The following is an 18,715-nucleotide window of genomic DNA, read 5'->3' as shown; positions in this document are numbered from 1 at the left end:
CCAGGATGTCTTGTGTCTGCAGGTGTCCAGTGTGAGGTGCAGCTGGTGGAGTCTGGGGGAGACCTAGTGAAGCCTGGGGGTGTCCCTGAGACTCTCCTGTGCAGCCTCTGGATTCACCTTCAGTAGCTACTGGGATGAGCTGGGTCCTCCAAGCTCCAGGGAAGGGGCTAGAGTGGGTCGCACGTATTAGGTATGATGGAAGTAGCACAAGCTACGCAGACTCTGTGAAGGGCCGATTCACCATCTCCAGAGACAATGGCAAGAACACGCTGTGTCTGCAGATGAATAGCCTGAGAGCCGAGGACACAGCCCTGTATTATTGTACAACAGACACAATGAGGGGCCCTCAATATGAGCCCAGACACAAACCTCACTGTAGGAGGGGATCTGGACAACCAGAGGGTGCACACCACTCACCAGTTCTGTATTTAAGCCCCAGGAGCAGGTGCAGCTGGAGGATATGGACAAGTTTCCTGTCAGGGTCTATGGTTTCCATGTCCGCAAGCTTTTTCCCCAAAGGAGCCTCTCTGGACACATGATTCTGGGCTTCCTTTTCAGTCTCTGACTTGGAAATTTGGAAAAACAACTATACTAACAAGCAGAAAAGACAGTGTCACTTACACTTGCTTCTTCCTATCCCTAAATACCAATGAATTACAAATATCTCCATCTATGTCCTCTGAACCTTACAGGAGTCCCAAGTACTCTGTTCATTAGAGGACCACCGAGCTCAGTGTGTAAGCTTGTCAAAACCAGTGTAAAGTGCGTGCTGGATGTGAACCTACAGAGGCATCAACAATGCAAAGCAAGAGAATTAACAGCCCTGGTACAGTCTCAACCTTGAACTATACTCACAGTATCAATGTTAATGACAACGTGGGAAAGAAGAGGAAACCTGCACCAGGATGTTGTGTGGGTACAGAGTTTGAAGATCAAAAACACACACAGAGACCAACATACACACCCAAGTGAATATAATTTTTAATTTAATTTTATTTTCTCAGAGTTCCAAGAATCATTGTTTATTAACCACACCCTGTGATCCATACAATATATGCCCTCCGTAATACCTACCACCAGGCTCACCCTCTCTCTTCCAAAACACTCAGTTTGTTTCTCAGAGTCCACAGTCTCTCATGGTTCATCTCCCCCTCTGATTTTCCCCAATTCACTTTTCCTTTCCTTCTCCTAATGTCATCTGTGTTATTCCTAAATTCCACAAGTAAGTGTAACCACATAATAATTGACCCTCTCTTATTGACTTATTTCATCTCCTTTATCTCTTCCAGTCCCAACTATGTTGATACAAAAGCCGGGTATTCAACTTTGTGATGAAGACATAATACCCCATAGTGTATATGGACCATATCTTCCTTATCCATTTGTCCTTTGAAGGCATCTTGGTTCTTTCCACAGTTTGGCAACTGTGGCCATTGCTTTTAAAACACTAGAGTACAGAACAACAGAAGTGTCTGTTGATGTCTTCTGCCCATTTTTTGATATGATTATCTGTTTTTTTGAGTGTTGAGTTTAAGGAGTTCTTTATAGATCTTGGATATCAACCCATTTTCTGTAGTGTCATCTACAAATATCTTCTCCCATTCTGTGGGTTGCCTCTTTGTTTTGTTGACTGTTTCTTTTCCTGCACAGAAGCTTTTGATCTTGATGAAGTTCCAGAAATTTATTTTCCATTTTGTTTCCTTTACCTTTGGAGACATGTCTTGAAAGAAGTTGGTGTGGCTGATATCAAAGAGGTTACTGCCTGTGTTCTCCTCTAGGACTTTGATGTATTCCTGTCTCACATAGAGGTCTATAATCCATCTTGAGTATACACTTGTGTATGTTGTAAGACAATGGTAAAGTTTCATTCTTCTACACATAGCTGTCCAATTTTTCCAGCACCATTTATTGAAGGAACTGTCTTTTTCCTATTCATTATTTTTCCTTGCTTTGGCAAATACTTGACCATAGAGTTGAGGGTGCATATCTGGGCTTTCCACTCTGTTCTATTGGTCTGTGTGTCTGTTTTGCTGCAACTACCCTGCTGTCTTGGTGATCACAGCTTTGTAATAAAGCTTGAAATCAGGCAATGTGATGCCCCAAGCTTTGTTTTCCTTTTTCAACATTTACTTTTTGATTCAGCATCTTTTCTGGTTCCATGTTAATTTTAGGATTGTTATTTCCAGCAATTTGAGAAATGCTGATTGCATTTAGATCAGGATGGCATTGAAAGTATAGGTAGCTCTTCACAACATAGATATATTAATGATATTTTTTCTTCCAAAGCACAAGCATGAAATGTTTTTCTATCTTTTTCTGGCTTCTTCAATTTCTTTCATAAGCATTCTGTAGTTCCTTGAGTACAAATCCTTTACCTCTTTTGTTAGGTTTATTCCAAGGTATCTTATGATTTTTGATACTATTTAAATTGGAATTGATTCTCTAATTTCTTTTTCCACAAGTTCATTGATAGTGTATATAAAAGCAACTGATTTGTGTGTATTGGGTTTGTATCCTGCCACATTACTGAATTGCTGTATGAGTTCTAGTATTTTGGGGGTGGAGTCTCTTGGGTTTTCCACATAAATTATCATGTCATCTGCAAAAAGAGAGAGCTTCTATCTTTGACCATATGTTTATTTCTTTTTGTTGTCTGATTGCTGTTGCTAGACTTCTAGTACTATGTTGAACAATAGTGGGGAGAGGGGGCATTCTTGTCATGTTCCTGATCTTAAGGGGAAAGTTTTAAGCTTTTCCCCATTGAGGATGACATTCGCTGTGGGTTTTTTCATAGATGGAATTAATGAAATTGAGGAATGTTTCCTCTATCCCTGCACTCTGAATAGTTTTAATCAGGAAAAGATGCTGCATTTTACCAAATGCTATTTCTGCATCAATTGAGAGGACCATGTTGAACTTCTGTCTTCATTACTAATTTGTTCTTTCATATTCACTGATTTGCAAGTGTTGGATGGATCTTGAAGATCAGGGAAAGTCCCACCTGATCACCATGGATGATCCTTTTAATGTACTATTGTATGTTATTAGCTAGGATCTTGTTGAAAATCTTGTCATGTAAACTCATTAGGGATATTGGTCTGAAATTCTCCTCTTTGATGGTGCCCTTGCCTGGTTGTCAAGGTAAATCTGGTCTCATAGAATGAGTCTGGAACTTTTCCATCTCTTTCTACTTTTCAAAAAGGGTCAGGAGAATAGGTAATATTTCTTCTTTGAATATTTGGTAGAATTCCACACAGAGTCCAGCATGTCTTGGACTCCTGTTTTTGGGAGGTTTGTGATCATTGCTTCAATCTCCTTACTGGCTATTGGTCTATTCATGTTGTCAGTTTCTTCCTGTTTCAGTCTTGGAAGTTTATAGCTTTCCAGGAATGCAATCGTTTCTTTTAGGCTGCTTAACTTATTGATATATAACTTTTGATGGTAATTTCTGATAATTGGTTCTATTTCCTGGGTGTTAGTCATGATCTCTCCCCCTTTCATTCCTAATTTAAAAATGTGGGTCCTTTCTCTTTCTTGTCTTTGGGATAAATCTGGCCAATGGCCTTATTGATCTTATTAATTCTTTCTTTTTCTTTTTTTTTTAAAGATTTTATTTATTTATTTGACAGAGAGAGATCACAAGTAGATATAGAGGCAGGCAGAGAGGGAGAGAGGGAAGCAGGCTCCCCGCTGAGCAGAGAGCCCGATGCGGGACTCGATCCCAGGACCCCGAGATCATGACCTGAGCCGAAGGCAGCGGCTTAACCCACTGAGCCACCCAGGCGCCCTTTTTTTTTTTTTAAAAGATTTTATTTATTGATTATTAATTCTTTCAATGAACCAGCTTCTAGTTCCGTTAATGTGTTCTATTGTATTTATGGTTTCTAATTCATTGATCTCTTCTCTAATCTTAATTGTTCCTCTTCTAATGCAGAGGTTAGGCTTAATTTGTTGTTGCTTCTCCCGTTCCTTAAGGTGTAAACATAGTTGGTGTACTCAGGATTTGTTTTTTGTTTGTTTGTTTGTTTGTTTGTTTTGAGTGAGGCTTAGATGGCTCTGTATTTCCCCCTTAGGACCACCTGTGTCATGTCACATAGGTTTTGGACTGATGTGTTTTCATTCTCATTGGTTTCCATGAATTGTTTAAGTTATTCTTTGATTTCCTAGCTGATCCAAATATTCTTGAGTAGGATGGTCTTCAGCCTTCAAGATTTTGAATTCCTTCCAAAATTTTCTTGTGATTGAGTTTCTTTGAAAGCATTGCAGTCTGAGAATATGCAGGGAATCACCTCAGTATTTTGGTAGCAGTTGAGATCTGATTTGTGACCGAGATGTGGTCTATTCTGGAGAAAGAGCAATGAGTGCTTGAGAATAATTAGTAATCTGTGGTTTTAGGATGGAATGTTTTGTATATATCTATGAGGTCCAACTCATCTAGTGGGTCATTCAAAGCTCTCGTTTGTTGATTTTCTGCTTAGATGCTAGTCTATTATTCAGACTGGAATGTTGAGGTCTCGTACAATTAGGGTATTACTATCAATAGGTCTTTTTTATTGTTGTTGTTAACAGTTGGCTTATGTAGTTGACAGTTCCCATGTTGGGGGTATAAACATTTACAATTGTTAGATCTTCTTGGTGGATAGACACTTTTAGCATGATGTAGTGTCCCTTGGCATTTTTTACTACAGTCTAGCTTAAAATCTAATTTGTCTGATATGAGAACGGCTATCCCAGCTTTCTTTGCAGTCATTGCCATGAAAAATGGTTCTCCATCCCTTCAGTTTCAGTCTGGATGTATGTTCATGACCAGAATGAGTCTTTTGTAGACAGCATGTTGATGGGTCCTGTCTTCTTATCCAATCTGCAACCCTGTGACATTTTATGGGAACATTTAGAACATTGGTGTTGATATTGATTATTGAAAGATATGATTTCATTGTCATCATGTTGCTTGTGAGGACCTTGTATCTATAGATCGTCTCTGTAAATTTCTGTTCTACAACACTCGTGGCTTCTTTCTCATACTTAGGACCCCCTCCCCTTAATATTTCCTGTAGTTTGTCTTGGTGGTTACGTATTCTTTCTGTCTCTGCCAGTCTTGGAAGTTCCTTGATTCTCCATCCATTCTAAGTGAGAACCTTAGCAGATAAAGTATTCTTGGCTGCACATTCTTCACGTTTATGCCCTGAATATATCCTACAAGCCCTTTCTGGATTTCCAGGACTCTGTGGACAGGTCTGTCATTATTCTGATTCTCCTTCCTCTCTACAAAAGGAATTTTTTCCCCATATCTGCCCTTAAATGGTTTCCTTGTTTTTAAGATTCACATATTTTTTTTACTATGTGCTGTGACATTGATTTATTTTCCTTGATCTTGAAAGGGGTCCTCTCTGCCTCTAGGACATGAGTGCTTATTTCATTCCCCAGATGAGGGATGTTCTCAGCTAGTATTGGCTCAAACATATATTCTAGTCCTCTCTTTCTCTACACCCCCTAAGAGAGCCCAATAACTCTGACATAGGTATGTTTCATGGCATCATTTACTTCTTGAACTCTGTTTTCATGGATTCTAAGCTGTGTGTTCCAGGCCTCCTCCTGATGCTTCTTTTCTATCAGTTTGTCTTCTACATCACTAATCAATTCTTCTGCCTCATTTACCCTGGATGTTAGAGTATCTAGGTTAGAATGGATCTTACTGATAGCAATTGTGAATTCTGCCAGATCATCTCTCATTTCTGTCCTTAGAGAATCTATGTTACCATTAATGGTTTTCTCCAACTTAGCCATTGTCCATATAACTGTTACACTGAAGTGTATTTCCAACATTTTGCTTATATCCATACTCATTAGTTCTGTGGCAGAGGTCACAGTCATCAAATTTTTCCTGTGTGGGTGGTTAATCTTCTTAGTCATTCTGTTGAGGGGTGCTTGAGGGAATGCACAAATTCCAAATTATTGACCAAAACCCAAGCAAAATGCAGCTGTTTTATAGGGACCTTAGGGTTGTAGGCCTCTTGTTCTTTCACCCTGTCTTCTGGAGGAGGGGCATGCTGCAGCACTACTCAGGCAACAATTATGGGGCAGAGTTGCCCTGTCCCTTGTGGGTGGATGGGCTCAGTGAAAACCGGTGTGTGTGTGCGGGGGGGGGGGCTTTTTTTCTCTGAAAGTTTCCCCTGGTGGCTTTCTGTGTCTCTTCTGAGTGTCAGAGAAAATATAACTGTATTCAGACTTCTGAATCAGAGCTGAGAGATCACAGTCTGTTCTCCAGAAAGCTCTCCAGGTCACAATAATTCCATTTTTTATCTATGCTACTAAAAACCACAGTGTCTTGGGTTGTGCACCTCACATCAGCATTCCCAGCCCTTGCTACAAGGTCCAGGAACATCTCTGCCCTTTTGAGCTTCTCAAACAACCAGCCACCCCAAGTTTGCATGAGGTACTGCATCACCATGTTTCAGAGAGGAGCCTACCCTAAAGTCATGTCTCTGCTGCTACTAGTCTGTTAGTCTGTGTGAGACCAGAAGTGCAGGAAAATTTTGCACTCCACGTTTGTAGGCGCTCAGAGGCTCCCTCCCTCTTCCATTTGTCTTCTGTTATCTGCCCACAGAATCATGGCTCTGCACTTCATGCCTCAACCCGGGCACCAGAGATATTCTGTAGGTATAGATCCTGATATATCCTCTTATATCTCATATTGATTTTGCCAGTCTTTGGAGTGCTCTTGTATGATTCCAGCTCAATTCAGGGGACCAAATAAATAAGGTTCCCTACTCCTCCACAAACTTGTCCCCCTCTAGAATCAACATTTTTAAAAATAAGTATGTAGAGCATCAAATCCCCTTCTTACTCAGTTCAGTAGATGGCTTCTGAGACTATTCTCATCCTAGGAAATGTTGAGTTTTATTTTCTGGGGATGTTCTGAACTTCAAGATACCAGGCACTTGCCCTGAGCCTTAACCCTTAGTCCCTAACCCCTGATCCTTTTTTTTAAAATTATTTATTTATTTATTTATTTTTATTTGCTTATTTACAGCATAACAGTGTTCATTGTTTTGGCATCACACCCAGTGCTCCATGCAGTACGTGCCCTCCCTATTACCCACCACCTGGTTCCTCAACCTCCCACCCCACCCCACCCCACCCCACCCCCCGCTGCCCCTTCATAACCCTCTGGTTGTTTTTCAGAGTCCATAGTCTCTCATGGTTCATCTCCCCTTCCAGTTTCCATCAACTCCCTCTCCTCTCCATCTCCCCATGTCCTCCATGTTATTTGTTATGCTCCACAAATAAGTGAGACCATATGATACTTGACTCTCTCTGCTTGACTTATTTCGCTCAGCATAATTTCTTCCAACCCCTATTCTTTAAATCTAACCCTAACTCAACACTAGTACTTAAACGTAACACTCTGAAGGAAATGAATGAATGAATAAATAAATAAATACTAATTCCCATCTGTGAAACTGAGCTTCTAAAAGCAACTATTTAATCCCAATAATCATAGCAGCAATGGCCACAGTTGCCAAACTGTGGATAGTACTGAGATGTCATTGAATAGATAAATGGATAAAGCAGATGAGCTCCACATATACTATGGAGTATTATGCCTCCTTCAGAAAGGATGAGATATGAAATAATAATTGTCTCCAAAGGCATAAGGACAGGACTGTTCCTGTTCCAGATCAAGCATGTTCCAGGTAAAGCATACAGGAAAGAAGTATGAGGGAATTCCTCCTCCGCATTTCATTCTATTCTGAACTTTCATGGGTTGGATGAGGACCACTGACCTGAGACCATGTCTGCAAATACCAGTCTCTTCTGGAACGGCATTACAGGCTCCCACAGAAGCAATGTTTAATCTGGGCACCCATGACCCAGTCACTTTGACGCATAGAGTTAACCATCACACATCAACCGTCTATAAATGTGGCATCAATATGCATCTGCTTAAATCCAACTCATTCTGAATATAGAGAAAATAACATGGTCATAATTTCACATTATATGACATAAACATCCTCCATACAACCAAAAACATGAAACCCCCTTCTAGAGGAGGAGGTGAGGCTCCTGAGTAATGTTTACTCTTCTCAATAAACTGTAACTGAGCTATTATGATGTACAATTAAGAGTTCTTAAATGCACTCATCAAGCAAGATGGTAAAATAGTCAGAGACTTCATTTCATCTGCTTCCCTGAATTTAGCTACATAACTCTCTAATTACTCAGAACCTCTATGAGTTCAACCTGACAGGTAAGGAATGAAATGCTGGAATTCTATAAATGGAAAAGAACCACTTTTTTTTTTTTTTTCCAAGGAAGGAGGGCCAGGAGTGAAACGAAGGAGATATATCAGAAGATAAACAACAGGGGAGGGAACTTCAGAAAGCCAGCCAACATAAATGATATAGCCCTGATGGCAAAACCAGAACCTATAGAAATCTGCTCCAGTGAAAGAAATTCCTGCTTTAAAGGTGCTCTTTGGTGAAGGGGGCGGGGTAGAGTCTGAGGGGTGACTTGTGGTCTCAGGATCACGGAGACACGGACAAAATGGGAATGACTGAACCTGCAGAGTTCCTCGCATTGCAGCAGGGAAACTGGTTATGGTCTGAGAACGTGGGAGGGGCTCTCAGCTCAGCTCTCTATAAACCCTGAGACCTACCAGCTCTGTGGCAGCTCCCAGTGTGTGGGAGGGATGTTGCAAACGCCAAAAAAAAAAAAAAAAAAAAAAAAAAGCAGTGGCCCACGGCCATCCCACAGGAATGGTGTTTCAGGAGTGCACATGACCAGGTGACCACTCTCCATGGGGGATCCTGAGAAGGACAGAAAGGCACGACCCTTTACCTACCCAGGAAGACTGGTGCACGTGCACACCAGAGGAGTCTAGATGGTTCCATACACAAAAGGGAAGACCTCTTATCCCTGAGTTTAGGGAAGAAAGGAGCTGGGATCATTCAGCTCCTGGGCTGGAGATCATCATATGGCCATTTTTATTTTCATCCTCTAGAGACTAAAATGCCTTCAGGAAACAAAAGTAACACAGAAAAACTAGAAACAGCTCACACTGACCCCGACCCCTGGCAAAGGGTGGTACAACTCCACTGACAGAGAGACACCTGAGATCAGTGCATCAGGCCCCTCCCCCAGAAGAACAGCTGGAAGAACACAGAACAACACGTGTACAGAGCACTCAGCACTGCACAACTCCAGCTCTAGGGGAAAATACTACATAGAATTTAAGATTGTTTCACATTGTTCTTTGTTATTTCAGTTTAAAATTTTCTTCTCTTTTCTCTTTTCTACTTTGCAATGACTTCCTTATTTTAACAAATCTGTTTTAAGTCTTAATCTAACTCGATTTTTGTACACTTACTTTTTATACATATATTCTTCTTTTTTGGCTTACTTTCACTGTATTCAATTTTATTTTTGTATATATATAAGTTTTGGTTCCTTTACAATTTTGAGATTTAGTGTCTTCTAATACACAGACCAAAATATAATCAGGACCAATTGGATGACCATGTTTTGTCAACCTGGGATATTATATATTCATTTCCACACCCAGCATTTTTGTTTGGTTACAAACCAACAAAATTTGGTTGTCAGAACAAAGGTTCTGACCTCTTCAGATTCGTCTAGTGTGTATTTCGCTTCAGTTTGGGTTGATATTTGTGTTTTGTTCACTCATGCATCCATTCTACCCTGGTAAAATGACTAGAGAGAGGAATTCAAACCAGAAGAAAGTTCCAGAGGTAAAACTCTCTGCCATAGGTGTAATCTATAAAATAAAATTTAAAAAAATAAAATAAATATATAAATAAACAAACAATTAAAAAATACAATAAGATACAATTACACTACATTCACTCCTTGGGTAAGTGCCAAAAATCATTTATAAAATAAGTGATTCTTATGCTCCACAAATAAGTGATACCATATGATAATTGACACTCTCTGCTTGACTTATTTCACTCTGCATAATCTCTTCCAGTCCCGTCCATGTTGCTACAAAAGTTAGGTATTCATCCTTTCTGATGGAGGCATAATACTCCATAGTGTATACGGACCACATCTTCCTTGTCCATTCATCTCTTGAAGGACATCTGGGTCCTTTCTATAGTTTAGTGACCATGGCCATTGATGCTATGAACATTAATGAATCATGACAGATTATGGACTCTGAAAAAACAATCTGAGGGTTTTGGAGGGGAGGGTTTGGATGTTGGGTGAACCTGGTGGTGGGTATTATGGAGGGAACACGTTGCATGGAGCATAGGATATGGTGCATAAACAATGAACTCTGTTACACTGAAAATAAATTTAAAAAATAAAAAAAATTAAAAATAATAAATGATTCTTGCTACAGACAGCAGCATGGTTGAATTTTCAAGGATTTGTGCAGAGCAAAAAGAAATTAAAAAGTCCTATGAATATTGGGAGGGAGATAAACCATAAATGACACTCAATCTCACAAAACAAACTGGGGGTTGCTGGGGGGAGGTGGGGTTGGGAGAGGGGTGGGGGGTTATGGACATTGGGGAGGGTATGTGCTATCGTGAGTGCCGTGAAGTGTGTAAACCTGGTGATTCACAGACCTGTACCCCTGAGGATAAAAATACATTATATGTTTATATAAAAAAAAAAAGAAAGGATGAATACCCAACTTTTGTAGCAACATGGACGGGACTGGAAGTGATTATGCTGAGTGAAATAAGTCAAGCAGAGAGAGTCAAGTATCATATGGTTTCACTTATTTAAGGAGCATAACAAATGACATGGAGGACATTGGGAGATGGAGAGAAGGAAGTTGAGGGAAATTGGAAGGGGAGGTGAACCATGAGAGACTATGGACTTTGAAAAATAACCTGAGGGCTTTGAAGGGGCAGGGGGTGGGAGGTTGGGGGAACCAGGTGGTGGGTAATAGGGAGGTCACGTATTGCATGGAGCACTGGGTGTTGTGCAAAAACAATGAATACTGTTACACTGAAAAAATAAATAAATAAATTTAAAAATAGCTTTAAAAAAGTCCTTTGAATATAATCTCATACAATATAAATTCTTCAAATCAAAACTAGTCTAAATAACGTGAGAAAATCCCATAGTTGTGTGGGTACATAGTGAAGAAGGAAAGTGGATGGAGGAATTCCAGAGAAAATACAAGAAGTTTTATGGAGAATTGATTTGTTCATTCTGGATAATGTTGATTCTGACACCCATGTTTATCCTATCACATACTCTGCCTGTATGCTGTTCATTATGTGTCAAACACTCACCAAAATTCTTACAAATAAACCCAGAATGACTTGGGAGGAACACATAGATATTGAAATGTTAGAAAATACACCTACAGGGCGCCTGGGTGGCTCAGTGGGTTAAAGCCTCTGCCTTCAGCTCAGGTCATGATCCCAGGGTCCTGGGATCAAGCCTCGCATCGGGCTCTCTGATCAGCAGGGAGCCTGCTTCCTCCTCTCTCTCTCTCTCTCTCTCTGCCTGTCTCTCTGCCTACTTGTGATCTCTGTCTGTCAAATAAATAAATAAAATCTTTAAAAAAAATACACCTACAGAAACCCGATGCTCTCTATATTTCAGGGGAACATTGAGAGGAATTAAAATCATCCTGTCCCCATTACAGGAGGGGTTCCACATTCCTCACCATCCTGCCAACACTGAACTCCAGGTGGTTCAGGGGACTGTGTATCCACTGGGGCAAGGAGCACAGGGCCACAGAGTGGGACTCACTCTCACACTGTGTGTGCTCTTGGACACCTCACAAAACCCTCTAAAATTCTGGGTGTAGGTTTACATTTCATTACGGCACAACATGACATCAACTCCACAACATTTGTGTGAATATATAAAAAGAAAGTAGCACGTGTCCAAGTATATACTCTGGAAAGTTATATAATGAAAACCATATTCTTTTTTTTAAAAGATTTTATTTATTTATTTGACAGACAGAGATCACAAGTAGGCAGAGAGGCAGGCAGAGAGAGAGGAGGAAGCAGGCTCTCTGCTCAGCAGAGAGCCCGATGCGGGGCTCGATCCCAGGACCCTAGGATCATGACCTGAACCGAAGGCAGAGGCTTTAACCCACTGAGCCACCCTGGCGCCCCTGAAAACCATATTCTATTCTTAAGTGTTCAATGCCCCCAAAACAAAGGCAGTCACATCTCTTCTGCTCATTGCCCTCTATGGTCACATAGATCCCAAGCTGAATATATAGTCAGAGGACATGCAAATAGGGCCCTCCATCTGCTGATTAAAAACGGCCAAACCTGACTCCACAGCTGGGAGAGGAGCCCCAGCACCAGAATTCCAGGTGTTCCAATCAGTACTCAGGACAGGACACAGACAACTCACAATGGAGTTTGTGCTTGGCTGGGTTTTCCTTGTTGCTCTTTTAAAAGGCAATTCATGGTGAACAAGAGATTTTGAGGATGTGAGTGGATATGGGTGAAAGACACCATGGATGTGTCACAGTTTCCTGACCAGGGTGTCTTGTGTCTGCAGGTGTCCAATGTGAGGTGCAGCTGGTGGAGTCTGGAGGAGACCTGGTGAAGCCTGGGGCGTCCCTGAGACTCTCCTGTGCAGCCTCTGGATTCACCTTCAGTAGTTATGTCATGAGCTGGGTCCGCCAGGCTCCAGGGAAGGGTCGGCAGTGGGTCGCATATATTAGCTATGATGGAAGTAGCACAAGCTACGCAGACTCTGTGAAGGGCCGATTCACCATCTCCAGAGACAACAGCAAGAACACGCTGTATCTGCAGATGAACAGCCTGAGAACCGAGGACACGGCCGTGTATTATTGTGCAACAGACACAGTGAGGGGACATCAGTGTGAGCCCCGGCACAAACCTCAAACTACAAGAGTATCAGACCAGCAGAGGATGCACACTACTCACCAATTCTGTCTTTAATCCCAGGAGCAAGTGCAGATGGCAGTTATGGCATATTTCCTGTTAGGGTCTGTGCTTTCCTTTCCACAGTGAAGTTACCCCAAGGGAGCCTCCTTGACATTATTCTGTGCTTACCTATTCACTCTATGCCTTAGAAATTTACTTGTAGCAGTAAGAAATATATATTAACATGCAAAAAAAGTCAGTTACATTAGTTCCCTCTTGTCCTTAAATACCAATAAATTACAAATATCCTGATGCAGGTCAACAAAACCTTCATAAGAATCTCAGTGGCATTCACCGTGGATCACAAGAACCTCCAGAGGAGCCAGAAGATCACACACACACACACACACACACACACACACACACACACACACGGGTATAAAACCTCCACTGAAAAAAATAAAATTAAATTAAGGAAAACAGTAGACGACCTCTATCACCATCCTGTAATTTCTCTGCAGCAATGGTGGTCCTAAGACAGAAATACACCCCATACAGGAAAACCTCAAGAAGCAAGAAGAATCTCAAATAAACAACCTAACATTTCACCTAAAGATGCTAGAGAATGAGCAACAACTGAATCCTAAGTATAGCGGACGAAAGGAAATAGCAAGATTAGAGCAGAAAAAGATTATAGAGAAACTAAGAAACACAGAACAGGTCAAAGAAACCGGGTCTGATTCTTTTTTTTTTTTTTTAAATTAAATTAGCCAAGGTATAGTACATAATTGACTTGTGATGTAATATTCACTACTCCATCTGTTCAGTATAAAGCCATGTGCTCATCATGTACCATAAGACTTTGGGGAAAAAAACACAATACACCTGAGAATCCTCTACTTAAATTTATCAAAATAAAATTGAAAGGGCCCCCAAAAATAATAAATAAATCTATCTGGTCCAGTGTGTCAAAGCCCTTTAATTTCCTTGTTGCATGAACAATGAATTCTGGAACACTAAAAATAAATTTTAAAAAATGTGAAATAAAGTCTATATTCTTTTTTAATGTTCAATTAGCCAACATATATTACATCATTAGTTTTTGATGTAGTGTTCAAAGATTCATTAGTTGTGTATAACACCCAGTGCTCATCACATCACCTGCCCTCCTTAATACCAATCACCTGGCTACCCCATCCATCCCCCCTTCCACTACAAAACCCTCAGTTTGTTTCTCATAGTCCACAGTCTTGCATGTTTCATATCCCCCTCCAATTTGCCCAAATTCACTTTTCCTTTCCCTCTCCTAATGCCCTATGTTATTCCTTATGTTCGACAAGTAAGTAAAACCGTATGATAATTGAATTTCTCTGTGGTCCTCCTCACTACTCCTTATGTTCCACATGAGGTGAAACCATAGGATAAATATCTTTCTCTGCTTGACTTACTCTACTTGACATCACAGCCTCTGGTTCCATCCTAGATGATGGAATTGTAGGTATTCATCCTTTCTGATGGCTGAGTAATATTCCATTGTGTATATGGACCACATTTTCTTTATCCATTCATATGTGGAAGGACATATCAGCTCCTTCCACAGTTTCACTATAGTGGACATTAATCCCATGAATATTGGGGTTCATGTGCCCACTTTTTAAATTCATCTGTATCTTTGGGGTAAATACTCAGCAGTGCAATTGCCGAGTTATAGGACAGTACTATTTTAAGCATTTTGAGGAACCTAGACACTGTTTTCCAAAGTGGTTGTATGAACTTGTATTCCCACCAACAGCATAAGAGAGTTCCCCTTTCTTCACATCCTGTACAACGTTTCTTGTTCCCTGTATTATTAATTTTAGCCTTTATAACTTGCATAAGTTAATATCTCATTGTGGTTTTGATTCATATTTCCATGGTGACAAGAGATGTGGAGCATTTTGTCATGTGTCTGATGGCCATTTGTATGTCCTCTCTGGAGAATTGTCTACTCATGCCTTCTGACCATTTCTTGACTGGATTATTTGTTTTTTGGGTGTTGAGTCTAGTAAGTTCTTTATTGATCTTGGATATCAACCCCTTGTCTTTATTGTCATTTGCAAATATCTTCTCCCATTCCATAGGTTGCCTTTTAGTTTTGTTGACTGTTTCCTTTGCACTGCAGAAGATTTTTATCTTGATGATGTCCTTAAAGTTCCTTTTTGTTTGTTTCCCTGGCTTTTAGAGACCCATCTTGCAAGAAGTTCCTGTGCTTGAGGATCTAAGAGGTTACTGCCTCTGTTCTCCACTCAGATTTTGATGCAACCCTTTTCTAAATGGGTCTTCAAAAAATAAAAAAGAATAAAGAATAAAAATAAATGGGTCTTTGAACACATCTTGTATCTAGCCAGAGTTGTCATTGACAAAGTCCCCATCACAGACCCCCATTATCCCCACAAGCCATGATTTTTTGTTCTTGGGGATGAAAGAACCATAGGAACCCACCCACACTAACATAATATAAACACTCCTGTTTCTTTCCATTCCTCTGTGCAGTGACATCAGCTGGTCTCCATCCATATCCACACACACCCTGGAGCCAAGATGGACACTGACATCAGTCTGTGCAGATTAAAGGCCCAGAGAACACCCATGAGTTTGAGAATCCCATATACTTGGGTGCTGTGGGTGTCCCTTCCTCTCTGCAGTCCCCGACCTGGTCAGGCCCCTCTTCCAGACCCTAAGAAAGCATCCAGATGTGTCCTTATAACTGGATCTCTCAACTTCTCATGGTCTTCAATCTCTCTATCATGTAGGTAGAGTATTTATTATATAATTCACATTAACAGACTACAGGGGAGCCAGGAGACAAGATCCTGCATCCACAGCTCTGTTCATGAAGACAAAGAGAGAAGCACCTTCAGAGAGGCACGGATCTAAATCACTGAGTGCAGTGATGAGGACACAGGTTAAAGGGGGTGACCTGCCCCTGTCACACAGGTGTGAAGTGTCCTTGCAGAACCTAAGAAGGCATTACTTGTGTAAATGTGTCACAGAGTGATGATGGTTCACCCAGGATGCTCCCAGGGAGGTGATAGTGATCGGAGCAATGACAAAATCTGACAGCTCTGCCATCCTATTATGTCCTTTACACATGAACATACCTGGTAGTGAAGGTGTTTGGGGGGAGTAAAATTCACTCATGACGAGTGGAGCAGCTCTGAATTACCAAATACAATGGAGTGACCCAGTTTTGACAAATTTACACATGATTTGTACATGGAGATTCTGTCGCCAAACTTGCACATCCAGGACCTGAACCAAAAGAGAATAGAGGGATGGGTGTAATAGAGAGGTTCCCTAACAGTACGGAGTTCCTGGAATTATGGTGGGGTTTCGTGAATGTCTACCATGAAAGGGCACTTGGTATCATATTTTTAAGTTTTATGCTTCCTGTAGATGATCACACCTGTAGATGATCTCTTTGCGAGGCTTATTCTGTGGAGTGTATGACTCCCTTCCTGTCCACTGGAAATCTGGGCCTGTCTGGGTAGCAGCAGTAAAATGTGTCTCTTCTGTAGCCACACAAGAGTTCAGATTCCTCCAGAGATCCCCGATTTCTGTTCCCTGAGCAGCACTGTGATCGTCTTGTTCTCCCCCATGTTCTACTTCCAAGTTCCAGTGTACTCCTCGGTTTTACTCAGGTGACAGTCGTTAATGCGGTGGAAGGCTTCAGACCACAAGGACTCTGACTTGATGATGTAGCCTTAGCTTCCAGTGCTCCCAGTAACCTGGGTCGGGGGAGGCCTGCATGTGTCACTGCCCCTCCTACACCAGTGGACCAAGTCCATGTATTCTTGCTGTGTCTGGGTACACAGTCATTCTATTCTTCCCAGCTGTCCCCTGCCACAGCTCCAGTGGTCCCTGGGTGTCCTCAGCTTCTTGATTCCCTACTTTTCCCTGAAGACTAAGGCTTTCATTCCATGTGAAAATTGTGCGTGGTCCTCAAAAGAAAGGAGACGGTAACGTCTGTTCCTCTCCCAGATACTGTGGGGCTCCACCTGTGACCACAGGATGCTTGTTTTGAGGACTTCCTCTGCAGATAAATTCTTTATTTCTGTGGCAGACACAGGATGCGTGGATCTCCATGCATTCCTGCTCTGATTCATCTTCCTCCCATCCTGCCAGGAACATTGGGGTGAAGGGAGGATTTTTGTGATTTGTTCCCATTCTACAGAATAGAAATGCACTAGGACATGATTGATATAGTGGTATGTTCCTGGTGAACTTCACGATAAAACACCTTTAGTACACATCATGACAAGAAATCCATTACATATTCTATCTAAACTTTGTGATAGTTTATTTATCATCAGGGATCCGCATTTACAATATGCCAAGATGCTGGTCCTTGGCCCCGGTGAGTATTTGCCACTCCCGAGAGTTTAAGTTTATTGTTTGTCTCATGACCACAATTAGAAGATATATTGACATGAATTTGTTCATCTGATGCTTGTTCCATTTATTTCTTGAGCTCTTGCAACTCCAATCTGAGTAGTGAGTTTATTGAAGTACAGAAACACAACATCAAAAACTAATGATATACTATATGCTAACATAAATAAATACAAAAATAAAAATATATAAAATACAGATAAATGGGAACAATTCCGAGCCTAATCTCCAGCGTAAAAGTGGACATAGTGTGCTCTATGTCATCTTTAGAAAACTACCATCATAAAAAGACATAATAAATATGGTGGTATTTTCAAGTATTTGGCTCAGCAATAGAAGCCTTAGAAATAAAGGTACATTTAATACATTTACAAAATTTTATATTTTAGAAATTATATTATATAAATTATATATACTCCACAGCAAAGGAAACAGTCAACAAAACAAAGAGGCAACCCACAGAATGGGAGAACATACTCGCAAATGACAGTACAGACAAAGGGCTGATATCCAAGATCTAGAAAGAACTCCTCAAACTCAACACTCAAAAAACAGATAGCCAAGAAAACAAATGGGCAGAAGACAATAACAGATACTTATCCAAAGAAGACATTCAAATGGCTAACAGACACATGAAATATCAGGGAAATACAAATCAAAACCACAGTGAGATACCACTTCACACCAGTCAGAATGGCTAAAATTAACAAGTCAGGAAATGACAGATGCTGGCGAGGATGCAGAGAAAGGGGAACCCTCCTACACTGTTGGTGGGAATGCGAGCTGGTGCAGCCACTCTGGAAAACAGCATGGAAGTTCCTCAAGAATTTGAAAATAGAGCTACCATATGACCCAGCAATTGCACTACTGGGTATTTACCATAAAAAGTACAAATGTAGTGATCTGAAGGGTCACATGCACGCAAATGTTTATAGCAGCAATGTCCACAATAGCCAAACTATGGAAAGAACCTAGATGTCCATCAACAGATGAATGGATAAAGAAGATGTGGTATATATACACAATGGAATACTATGCAGCCATCAAAAGAAATGAAACCTTGCCATTCGCAATGATGTGGATGGAACTAGAGGGTATTATGCTTAGAGAAATAAATCAATTGTAGAAAGAGAACTGTTCTATGATCTCCCTGATATGAGGAAGTGGAGATGTAATGTGGGGAGTTTGGGGGATAGGAGAAGAATAAATGAAACAAGATGGGGATGGGAGGGAGAAAAAGCATAAGAGACTCTTAATCTCACAAAACAAACTGAGGGTTACTGGGGGGAGGGGGTTTAGGAGAGGGTGGTGGGGTTATGGACACTGAGGAATGTATGTGCTATGGTGAGTGCTGTGAGGAGTGTAAACCTGGCGATTCACAGACTTGTAGCCCTAGGGATAAAAATACATTATATGTTTATTAAAAAAATAAAAAATAA

The 18,715-nt window shown here is 40.9% G+C and overlaps 1 long non-coding RNA gene and 2 gene segments (V, D, J or C); 2 read left to right on the top strand and 1 right to left on the bottom strand.

Annotated features, from left to right (window-relative positions):
• The window catches only part of LOC123943797, a 78,270-nt gene that overhangs the window by 166 nt on the left and 59,389 nt on the right, over positions 1 to 18,715 (top strand).
• The window catches only part of LOC123943817, a 25,484-nt gene continuing 6,815 nt past the window's right edge, over positions 47 to 18,715 (bottom strand). The window contains exons 2-3 of the long non-coding RNA XR_006818682.1: positions 15,434 to 15,443; positions 47 to 129 (exon numbers count right to left, since the gene is read on the bottom strand). This is a non-coding gene — a long non-coding RNA (uncharacterized LOC123943817). The remainder of the gene's footprint in view (positions 130 to 15,433; positions 15,444 to 18,715) is intronic.
• LOC123943799 overlaps positions 12,291 to 18,715 on the top strand; it is a 24,269-nt gene continuing 17,844 nt past the window's right edge. Inside the window, 2 exon segments of the V gene segment in view lie at positions 12,291 to 12,410; positions 12,514 to 12,840. Of these exon segments, the coding sequence occupies positions 12,365 to 12,410; positions 12,514 to 12,840 (373 nt within the window).

This window comes from Meles meles, chromosome 6 (genome assembly GCF_922984935.1).
Source record: "Meles meles chromosome 6, mMelMel3.1 paternal haplotype, whole genome shotgun sequence".
NCBI lineage: Eukaryota > Metazoa > Chordata > Mammalia > Carnivora > Mustelidae > Meles > Meles meles.
Note: the sequence above shows the minus strand (reverse complement) of the source record. Positions and strands in the feature narration are given on the sequence as shown.